Source organism: Nannospalax galili, unplaced genomic scaffold (genome assembly GCF_000622305.1).
Source record: "Nannospalax galili isolate Female #2095 unplaced genomic scaffold, S.galili_v1.0 scaffold2927, whole genome shotgun sequence".
Taxonomy (NCBI): Eukaryota; Metazoa; Chordata; class Mammalia; order Rodentia; family Spalacidae; genus Nannospalax; species Nannospalax galili.
In genome coordinates this window covers 157,247-168,321 of record NW_008355812.1, presented here as the reverse complement: position 1 = coordinate 168,321, position 11,075 = coordinate 157,247, and the positions used below count along the sequence as shown (strand labels likewise).

General features: G+C 53.7%; 1 protein-coding gene across 1 annotated transcript in view; it reads left to right on the top strand.

Moving 5' to 3' along the window:
* The window catches only part of CUNH4orf50 (chromosome unknown C4orf50 homolog), a 114,581-nt gene that overhangs the window by 26,108 nt on the left and 77,398 nt on the right, over positions 1 to 11,075 (top strand). The window contains exons 5-7 of the mRNA XM_029556489.1: positions 6,014 to 6,089; positions 6,151 to 6,272; positions 8,021 to 10,471. Coding sequence (XP_029412349.1) covers positions 6,014 to 6,089; positions 6,151 to 6,272; positions 8,021 to 10,471 — 2,649 coding nt within the window. The remainder of the gene's footprint in view (positions 1 to 6,013; positions 6,090 to 6,150; positions 6,273 to 8,020; positions 10,472 to 11,075) is intronic.

The window sequence follows — 11,075 nt, the reverse complement described above, 5'->3', positions numbered from 1 at the left end:
TCCCAGCACTCAGGAGGCAGAGGCAGAGGCAGAGGCAGAGGCAGAGGCAGACATATATGTCTGTGAGTTCGAGGCCATCCTGGTCTGCAAAATGAGTTCCAGGCCAGCTGAGGCTACAGGGAGACGCTGTCTCAAAAAAAGACAAAAAAAACCCAAAAAACAAAAAACAAAAAACAAGTGTATCTTTTAACTGGATCCTTGAATGCTCAGTTTCTCCAGGTCCTGATGTGCACCTCTCCCATATTATCATGAAAACAGCCTACGTCCTGTTTTGCATTTTTACTACTTTGTCCCCTCCTGTCCTCTTGTGAGCTGCCTGTTCCTTCTTCCTCTTTACATTCAGGCACTAACAGGAAAACAGAGTGTACACCTAACATTGGCACCTCCTTGTAATTTTGGAAAATAAAGCCAGTATACAAAGATCTTGTTATTTAGAATCCTTTCTGTGATTGTCCTGGACATGCTTCATTTAAGGAATTGGCCTGAGTCCTTATTCTCTGAGTCTCATCATCGTCACGAGGCTTGCTGCTCATCCCAGCAGGCTCCTGTTTCTATTCTGTCCGTTTCCTGTGCAAGAGAGCTGTGCTTCTGGCCTGCTACCCTTCCTTCGGGGTCAGAGACCAGGGCTGGCTCTTCTGGGCTTCGGGCTCCTCAGTGACTTGATCCCATAGAAGGCCTTTGCCGACAAGCACCTGGGACCTTGGCATCACATGCTTTTTCTCTCAAAGGAACCCATGGGACATGAAACACTGCTCAGTGGGTACAGCCATGTGCTGAAGTGGGTGGGGACTCTGGGGGGGGTCCTCCTCGGGGGACAGGGAGGATTTGTGCTGGCTGAAATACTCCTGGGCTGGTTTCTAAACTTCTGTGTCTCAGTGTCTCTGCCATGAGACAGACACACATCTGGATGGCTGGGACTGGGTGACGATGACAGGAGGGAGCATTTTCAGGTGTGGTTGTGAGGATAAACAGCTTCTCCTGGTAGAGCGCGCTGTATGTAGCGAAGAACCAGTCAGATCTGCCTCCATCACCACCATTGTCCCACCCCCAGCGTCCCCTCCAGCTTGTGCTTCCACAGTGGGGTGACGGAGGATGGCAGGTTCCCTGAGGGCCTTACTTTGTAGTGCCCTCCTGGTGTTTTGTTTGTTTTCCTGAGTGCTGCCCCTGGTGGTAGAAGTTAGGTGTGGTTGATCTGGGGGTGTTGCTAGGATGGCAGGGGAAGAAGCATTGGCTGACAGGGCAGTGGGGAGGGTGAGCCCGAGGTCACCAGCACCAGCCTCACAGTGGCCTGTACATGAGGACATAGAATGCTGTGGTGGCCTTCAGTGGAGGGCCGTTCAGGATAGGGGTCTCCAGGGGAGGGTTGAAATGGGTAAGGTGCCAGGTAGCCTGCAGGGGCTGATCGGAAGGTGCGCCTTTGACTCAGGAGCTGCCCGCCTGTTCCCCACTTCCTCTTCAGTGCCAGGGGCCAGAGGGGTGTTCTGACCATTTCATGGACCAAGAGGCAGAGCTCGGAGCATACTGCCATGGTTCCACACTGCTGCTTAGGGAGGGCCCTGATTGTCTCCAGCCCCTACTCTCCTTCCCATCCAGCCTCCCAGTTTGAGGACTTCCCAGGGCCATGGCCATCCTCCACAGACGTTTATCTTTTCCAATCACCAGCTGGATCCAGATCCACTCTACTCTCAGCCCAGGTCATGAGATGTAGTGCTCATTGGGGAAAAAAAAACCTCATGAAGCCTCTCACTACAGTTGGAAGAAACTGAGGCAGCCAGAGAGGCATCAGAGTCCCTGTCCCCACACTGCATCTGTAAGACTCTTAATTTGCCCAAGGCCAAATGGTTTGCAACTTTCAGAGCAGATTGCTTAAAGCCCAGGTCCCCAGAGGAGAGGGACGCTGTAAGGACACATGTGATTTGGAAGGAGTTTGGGGAGGGGCCTGCTCAGGTACCCAGGTGAAAGAGGTCAAAGAAGCTTCTGGGCTGTGTGCCTGCTGATATGGCTACATGTTTTCCTGTGGGTGTCCACTGGGCTGCTGCAGTGTCCTGGTCGCAACACTGGGCCCTGGGACTGGCCAGTGAGCTGGCCAGTGAATGTGAACCAATTCTTATTTTAAAAAATATTCTAAAATTTTTAGTATTTTTATTCTATGTGTGTGAGTGTATTGCCTCCTGTATGTAAGTGCACCCATATTGTGCAGTGCCCTTGGAGGTCAGACGAGGACATCAAATTTCCCCGGAACTGGAGTTATAGATGGTTGTTAGCCACCACGTGGGTGCTGGGAACCGAAGTTGGGTCCTCTGCAAGAGTAACTAGTGCTCTTAATGAAAAGTCAGGCTCTTAAAGTTACCCATGTCCTTTGTCATCTGGGAGCTGAGGTGATGAGGCTCACAGGGTGCTCCCCGAAGCCTCCCTGCCCTGCAGTGGGTACGGATCGACCCCTGGTGGCAGCTGCAGGAATCCTCTCACTACTGAGCGTTCCAGGCAGCCTAGCTCCCAGTTTGCGTCTGCGAAGCACTGGGCCACAGATTTGCTGCCTGCTCCACAGCAAGCGGGGGCATTAAGAAACAGAGTCCCGGGGCTGGAGAGATGGCTCAGTGGTTAAGAACACTGACTGTTCTTGCAAGAAGACCCGGGTTCGAATCATAGCACCCATATGGCAGCTAACATCTGTCCGTAATTCCAGTTCCAGGGGATCCAACAGTCTCTCTGTCCTCCCAGGGCATTGCACGGCACAGGTACACTTACCTACATGCAGGCAATACAAACATACACATAAAATAAAATAAAACAATAAAAGAAAATAAAATTTTGTATATATAAAGAAACAGAGTCCCTGGGCATGGTGGGGCACAACTTTAATCCCAGAACTCAAGAGGCAGAGGCAGGTGGATCTCTGAGAGCAGCATAGTAAGTTCCAGGTTAGCTGGGGCTACAGGGAGAAGAGGAAAGAAGAGAACAGAACAACAAGACAGAATCAAGGGCTGGGAATACAGCTCATTGGTAAAGCACTTGCCTAGCACATGTGAGGCCCCCAGTTCCATACACATAAAAAGAAAGTCAATACTGCAAAGCAAATACAGGACACAGGTAACACAAAAGTCAATTCATGGCAAAAAGGGCAGCTCTGCCAGTTAGAAATGTAAATGAGCAAGATTCATGTTCTTCTCTTTGCATCCGTTAAAGGGATTCCTTTATGTAAGATTTGGGCCTTTGGGGAAGACTGTCAATCACTGAGTACTGAATGCCTTAAGAGTGCCTTTGCATATGTGACCATGGACCTCCAGGAACACATGTGTAATAGCTACTTTCCTAATCGATGTGACCAAATGCCCAAGAAGAAGCAACTTTTCTATTGCTGTGATAAAATGCTCTGACCAAGAGCAGCTTAAGGAAGAAAGGGTTTATTTTGGTTTACGGTTCCTGTGGGTTGGAATCCATAATGGTGGGGTGACGTGGCAGCAGGAGTGGACACAGCTCACCTCTTTCCACACACAGAAAGCAGAGCGATCAAACTGGAAGCAGGGTGAGACTACAAACTCTTACTTCCTCCAGCAAGGCTTAGCACAAGGCCATAATGAGAATACATTTTTTTTTGAGACAGGGCTTCCCTGTACTCCTACCTGGCCTGGAACTCCATATGTAGACCAGGCTGGCCTTGAACTCACAGAGATCTGCCTCTGCCTCCCAAGTGCTGAATTACAGGCGTGTGCCACCACTCCCAGCTTCTCAAGGCTTCATTCTTAAAAGTTCTGTAACCTCCCCGAACAGCACCACCGACTGGGGGCCAATTGTATGAGCCTATGGAGGGCATTTCTTATCCAAACCACCATAGGAAGGAAGCATTTATTTTGGTTCAGGATTTGAGGGTACATCCCCAGCATGATGGAGATGCATGGCGGCAGGAACAGGAGGCAGCTGGTTGCGTTGTGTCTGCAGTCAGGAAGCCAAGAGCACGCTGCAAGTGGGGCCTGGCTGTAACACTTCAAGGCCTATCTCCATGACCCACCTCCTCCAATGAGGCTACGTTCTCTGAAGGTTCTACAACCTTCCAGAGCAGCAGTGCCAGCTGGGAACTGAGTGTTTACATACACAAGCCTGTGGGAGACATTTCACATTCATCCACAGCACACTGCAAAGGGAGTCAACAGATGCTGAGGATGGAGCTTGTGTGGTACTGCAGGGTGGGGCTTGTGTGGTACTACAGGGTGGGGCTTGTGTGGTACTGCAGGGTGGGGCTTGTGTGGTACTGCAGGGTGGGGCTTGTGTGGTACTACAGGGTGGGGCTTGTGTGGTACTGCAGGGTGGGGCTTGTGTGGTAGCTTAAGCTGGAGATTCTTAAGCTTTTACACCATCACCCTTCATCTCCTAAGACATTCTTCTGTAACCCCAAGTATGTAGGTACAAATAGGTACAGGGCCTGGAAAGATGGCTCTTGCAGAGGACCTCCCATTACATCGGACAGCTCAAAACTGCCTGTCACTCTAACTCCAGGAGACATGTGAGGCTGAGAACAGTACTTGCACCTGGTGGGCACTGAATAAATGTACCTGCTTTTCTGAGACATTGTGCCTGTCAAGCATTTATTAAGCTCCTGCTGTGTGCCATCTGAGGGAAAGCTGTAGACCAATGAAGCCAGGGTCACTCCCTATAGAAGCTCATAGCCCAGCAGGGATGGTGGCCTGTGAGAACCTGTGCAGATGTGGTCCCTGGCTGTGGGAATGCAGCAGACCTGTCCTCAGCCCCTCCTGGGTTGTGGGAGGAGCTGGGGCAGAAGGTAGGGGGTGACTCTGCCTACTGGGCATTCTCCTTTATACCCACACAGCTGGCCTGCAGGCCTGAGGGATGGGAATGGCCCAGGTCACCAGCTACTGTCCCCATTGGGACTTGCTCATATTGGAAAGGTAGGAGTATCCAAAACCTCTGGGCAGATGCCTCCCACTGGGTAGATGCCTGTGCCCTTTGGGTAGATGCCCCCCGGGCACATGCCCCCCACCAGTGGAAAAGAGATTGCACGGAGTGAGCTTTACCCTACCACAGAACCCAGATGCCTCTTGTCTGGATAGACAGACTGCTCAGAGGACAGAATGCCGCCCCTTGTCACTTACCGAATGGAGCCCAGGTGTCAACAGGAGCCTCAGTTTCCTCAATTCGGAGAAGCCCTGACCCTTGCTGGGGAGGAACTGTTGGACGGGCTTGGAATAGACACGTCTGCTGGGGCACCTGTGACTGTTCAGTTCTCTGTCTCCCTCTAGGGCACCCCAGATTGTGTTCAAAGTGACTTGCTGCCCCTGCCCAGAGCAGAGGTGCTGGATCCCTGCAGAAACCAAGTCCACAGTGATAGAGCCAGAGGATGTCAGGCTCCAGCAGGTTTGTAGATGCTGTTGTGCACTAAGGGGCCGTTTCACACCCCTCTGCCTGGCCAGCTCACTTAGTGGTCATGATGTTCTGACAATGCTGGGGCAGGGTGATTTACCCCTCTCTAAGATCAGAGAGGTAATGACACCTACGGAGTGTCACACAGACAGTGAAGGTGGGATCAGAGTCTGATGTGCCAGGAGTCATTTACTCAGGCTCAGTGGGACACTTAGACTCACATTCTCTGATCTTGAAAGATACCAGCCAGAGGACCCACCATGCCTGTGGGGTGGCACCAGGCAGGGGCTTGTCTTCCCAGAAGCCCCTATGGTGAGCAGGAACTGTTCTAACCTTCCTCCACCCCAGCTGACTGCTTAGGTTGAGGGAATGAAACTGGGTCTGGCAGGTCTGAGAGCTTGGAAGCCCCTCGTCCCTGGTGTTCCCAGTTGCCTTCATGGGGATGACTGCCGGTTACAGAAGAGTGAAGTATGGTTTTCTGGCTCCCTGCTATAGGTGTCACCACCCTCAAGCCCTCAAACCCAAGTATGGTCCATGGTCTGGCTCATGGTACCACAGGACTGATCGTGGGTGGAGGCAGCTGAGTAGGCCAGGGTGGAATCTGACCTGTGGGCTTGTTCATTCTTCCTTCTGGCAGCTGTGCAGGGTGGGGGGTGGGGGTGTCCCCCTGCTGACAAGGGAAGACACTGAGGGTCCAAAAGTCTTCCTGGCGAGTGAGTGCTACGACCTGCAAAAGTGCCTGGAGACCCAGTTCCTCTGCTCATGCTGTCCTAGGCCAGCTCTCAGAAGAGCCCCATGGCTGCGTTGGAGATGGACCAGCCCCCTGTATGGTAGCACCCGGTCCAAGGACCACGAGTGAGCTCCAGAGAGACCTGGCAGGGTCTGAACATGGACAGGTGAGACCAGAGGTTTCTTCATATTTGGGGGTCAGTGGGGCTGTGGCCTCTCTGCTGCATGCATGGCAATGTGACCTCCCTGGGGAGCAGCTTCTAGTGAGGAAGCAAAGATGTTCCAGGTTTGGAAGAATGTTCTGGAAATGATTCAGGGAGAGATTTGAAGGGATGGAACGCAGGGTCCTGAGACCTAGCTGAGAAGTGGGGAGGGAAGGAAAGCCATGACCAGGGTCCTGGGTTGGGCTGCCCCGTAGTAGCAGAAGCAGATGTTACCTTGATGAAGGCCTCTGACCACCTACAGGGCGGGTGCTGCTTCCCCGAATCCAGAGAGGATGAGACCTGAGAGATGCTGGGATCCTTGGGGGTCCCCAGCCCCAGGGCCCTAGTCTCCTCCCGCACTGTGCCTCACAGCTATGCCCTTGGGCTCAGGAGCTGAGTCTGAGCTCCCCCTGAGGCAAGCTGCTGCCCTTCTCAGCTTCCTGGAAAGCAGAGCTGAGTGCCGTCCTGATGTGGCTGTGTGGTTCTGAGCAGAGCAGGCCCTCCTTCATACATGCATTCCTTCAGGCGTGTGTGTGTTCATGTTAGAATTGCCTGATTTTCAGCTCTTTGGGCCCAGGCAATGTCTTAATTTTGGGGTGTCCGCTTTACAGGCGGAGGTTGTGCAGCTCTAGGGAGCTAAGCAATCTCCTCCAAATTAGAGACAAAGCTCAAATCTGGCTTTGCAGATCTCTGGGCAAACATTCCACGTCGTATGTCAGTCAATGTGAGTCCCTGATAGAGGGACATCTCAGTCAGTAAGAGGACAGAGGACCAGAGTGCTGCTGACATGTGGCAGGATGTGGGGCATCTGCACAGGCTGGCCTTCCAGCCCGTCTGCCCAAAGGCACTGCACTCTGCCTCGGTGCTACCGCAGGATCCAGCCTTCCTCTGTTGGTGGAGACTTTCCTTCCCTTTTTACCAGGTCTCGGACCTGCTGGCCTCCCTCTCTCTGCTGTTCAGAGTCCCCCATCAAGAGCTTGCCCACAGCCACAAGTTCCCACAGCCCAGGGAGCCTCAGCAGCTCAGGGGCTGGTAGAGAACCTGGATGAAGCCCAGCCCCGGTGCCCAGACTCCCTCCTGCCTCAGGGATGCTGTGAGCCAGGCGTCTTCCTCTCTGTATAGACACGTGGAATATGTGATTATAGAGACAGATTCAGAGCTGTCTGGGATAGTTCAGCACTGCTCCAGGCTGGGGAAGAGCAGAGACCAGTCCTTACTCCTAGGGGAGTAGACAGTCCACACAAATGCTGCGTACTAGAACCTTCCACATGTGGTTAATGTTCTTTATATCTATGCCACCCAAGATGGCAGCCACAAGCCATACCTTGCAGAACCAAACGTCATTTACTACACTCCACATTCTGAGGTACTTGCGGTGAACAAGTTGGACAGTAAAGGACCATAAGCTCATAGATGACCCTATAGACATCTGTGTATAGCCCACTACAGTGGACTATGCCGAAGAGAAGCCAGGCAATGCTTTGTGAGGCTTTGTGAGTAGCAGAGTTTGATTTTGGGTGAAGGAGAATCTTGGGTCATTGCAAGAACTTGTGCAAAGGCCCTGGGGTGACAGCAGGCTTTGCAGTATGGAGAGCAGGATTCATGTGCAGCTGGACAAACAGGCTCAGAGAGCATCAGGGAGGTGATCAGAGGTGGGCTGGCTCAGTCCCAGAAGGACTGTTTCATACCCCATCTCATCTCTCCACCTGTAGGGTGCTCCCACTCAGCCCAGCCTGGATGGACAGGTTCTTCTCCTGCTATGCGGCTGCTCCCCAGGGCGGTGCACGGATGAGCCACTCTACTTGCACCTAGCAGGGGTTTCAGAGAGTCCCACAACTGCTCCAGCCCAGGAGCCTCTGCTCCTGTCACAGACACCCCTGCTCTGGGGACTCGAGGCCCTGCTGCCACCACTGCTCCAGGAGTCTGTCCTACAAGAACTCCAGACCCAAGAAGAACTGGGAAGCCAGCCCTCATCCACCTCTAGGACTGCAACACACCCTGGTGGGGATTGTAACCTGGCAGGGAGCCATGACTCCTCCCTCAGCCAGGAGTCCACACTCACTTCAAATGGCCTATTTTCCACAGAAGGACCCAGGGAGCCAAGACACCTATGTGAGGAGAGAAGTGCGCCCCCAGTTGCAAGAGCAGAGGAATGGGAGGTGATGGGGACCTTGGGTACGATGAAGTTAGAGCCTGACAAATGTCCACCAGGTCAGGAAAGCAGTGGGAAACTGAGCTTAGGGGTGGGGGTCCAAGCCCCAAAGGGCCCACAGAACAAGAGTGGAGCCTCAGACACCCAGGTCACCGCCCACTGTCCTTGGTCCTGGGGAGAGTGTCTATTACTGCCTCCTCATGGGCCGGCCTCTGGGTCACAGGAGGGCCCTAAGTCCCTGAGCAGGAAAGGGAGGGTGGAGGCATGTGGCAGGGGCCTTCTGGGTGGAATGCCATCAGAGGAGGAGGAAGTGTCCCCCCTGGTCACCAGCTCCAGGGCCCACGAGACCAGAGAGCCATGGCCAAATGGTAGCCAGCCCCTAGCAGGAAAGGTTGGAGATGTCTGGAGGAGGGCACGGGGCGAGGAGGGCCATCAGCTGGGGTTTGGAGACATTCCAGTTCTAAGGGAGGAAAGCTCTGGGGGTGAAGGTCAAGAGCAGAAGATGAGGCTCCAAATAGCACCCAACCCAGCCTGTGGGGTGCCCCTCAGCTGCCTAACTGCAAAACACGTGTGGGCAGGGGCTGCCTTTCCTTGTGGGAGATCAAAGTTTTCATCAGTTTCTGAACTGGACCACGGCAGGTGCCAGAGGTGGGGCCCCTGTCTTTCACAGGCTCTGAGCACAGGACAGGATAGGTGTGCCCTCCAGAGAGACAAACTGAAGAGGGAGGTGGAGGCCTGCTTCCAGCAGCTGAATACCCTGAAACTCGGCTGTGGGGGTCCCCAGCAGATGTCAGCATTGGTGGGAAAGAACCAGAGTGTCACTCACACATGGTGGGACATTGAGGAGGGCATGTGTCCTCAGAAGGCCTTGGCAAGCCAGGGTCTGCTTGCTTGTTCTACTGAGGATACAAAGCCTAGTGGGCACAGCAAAGGGGTTAGACCAGAAGAGGATGTGGCCCTGGGAACTGGTGACACTCTTCTACAGTCAGTGCCTGATGGGGATGCAGCCAACTGGGGTCTTGCAGAACTGGGTGGGTGTCAGCTCTCAACACCATGGGGCACCCAGGAGAGGACAGGAGGCGAGTTCCACCAGCTCTCTACCACCCCGAAGAAAGAGAGAAGCCAGGTCTTATGTGACAATGCCCAGTGTCAGGGAGACGAAGGGAGGTGCCACGGGGAAGCCTGTCGTTACAAAAAAGAGCGAGCACGAGAAACAGTCAAAACATCCAGGCTGGAGCAGGTGAACCACGCTCTGCGGGAGGAGCTGGGCCGCCTCAGGCAGGAACTGACCCAGAGTCTGCAGGCCATGTCCGACCTGGAGGACTGCAATGGGAAGAGTTACAACAAGATTTCCCAGCTTGAGGAGGAGAACGAGAAACTGAAGCAGGACCTGGGCCAGCTGCAGAAAGTCATGTCTGAGAGTGTCAGGAAAGCCCAAGGCTGGACAGAGTGTGTCACCCTGGAAAACGCAGAGCTCAGGGCACTGATTTCAGAGCTCAGGGTTAGTTACAAAGAGCTGATGAAGGATGTGGTCCTGGGAATAGAAGACACGGTCTGGGCCCTGAAGGGAGAGAATGAGCATCTTCTGCACAGGGTCCAAGGCCTGGAACAGGAAGTGGCCTCACAGATGAGCAGGGGTGGAGGCTACTGTGGGGAAGAAAGGTGGTACCCCAAGATGGTGGGGGACAAGGGGCACAGTGAAGACAAAGAGGTCCAGGCGACTCCATTCTCAGGACATCTCATCACCAGAGCCTGTGGGCCACCCTGGGGTGAGAAATCAGGTGTGAATGGGAGCCAGATGGAACCTTCCTTAGGTCTGGGAGGTTCCAGAGGCAGGGCTGATGCAACCACTCCCACATTGGTCTGTGGAGTCACTGAAGGACCCCAAGCCCTGGAAGGACACATTAATGGAACAGGAGGAAACAAAGTTCAACAACAGAGAGAGGAGAGAGAATCCTGCTGCTCCGTACAGCGAGGCCAGCCTCCGAGGTCCCTGAACCTCAGCCCCCAGGTACGTTGGCTTCTTCCTCTTCCAGAGGTGCTGGGTTTGTTGGAGGGTCCAGAAGCACGAACTCCTACAGCAGCCACTGGAGGGCAGTACATCATCAGCCCCATTTACCAAGTGAGGTAAGGGAAAAAAAATGGTAGAGAAGGGGGGACTTGCCTGGAGTCACACAGCTAGGGAGGACTGTGGCTGCAGATCTCCTTCTTAACAGGCAGGTAAGACTCCAGCCTGACCCCGTGGGTCCAGAGAAGCACGGAGGAAGAGCTTGTAGTTCATGGATTTTCCCATGTAGAAAATCAGCCCGAACACCCATGCCCTCATTTTGCAGACTGGGTCTTATTAGTTGTTAGGGACAGAGCAGAAGGTGATGAAGGAGAGCTGAGATCCACTTGGCTCCCAACTTAGAGACCTGGGACTTTAGCCTGGACCTGGGCTCCTCTATGAGTCATTCTCTGTCCTCTGCTGAGACAATGCTCAGCTTTTGGGGATCCTGGGGTGAAATACTCATGTTGTTCAGAGCACATTAATATCTGGGGACCGTGAGTGCTGAGCCCCGGTACTGCTCCTGCATCCCTGCCTCTCTCTGTCTCTTTCAGTGGCCCCTCTCTCC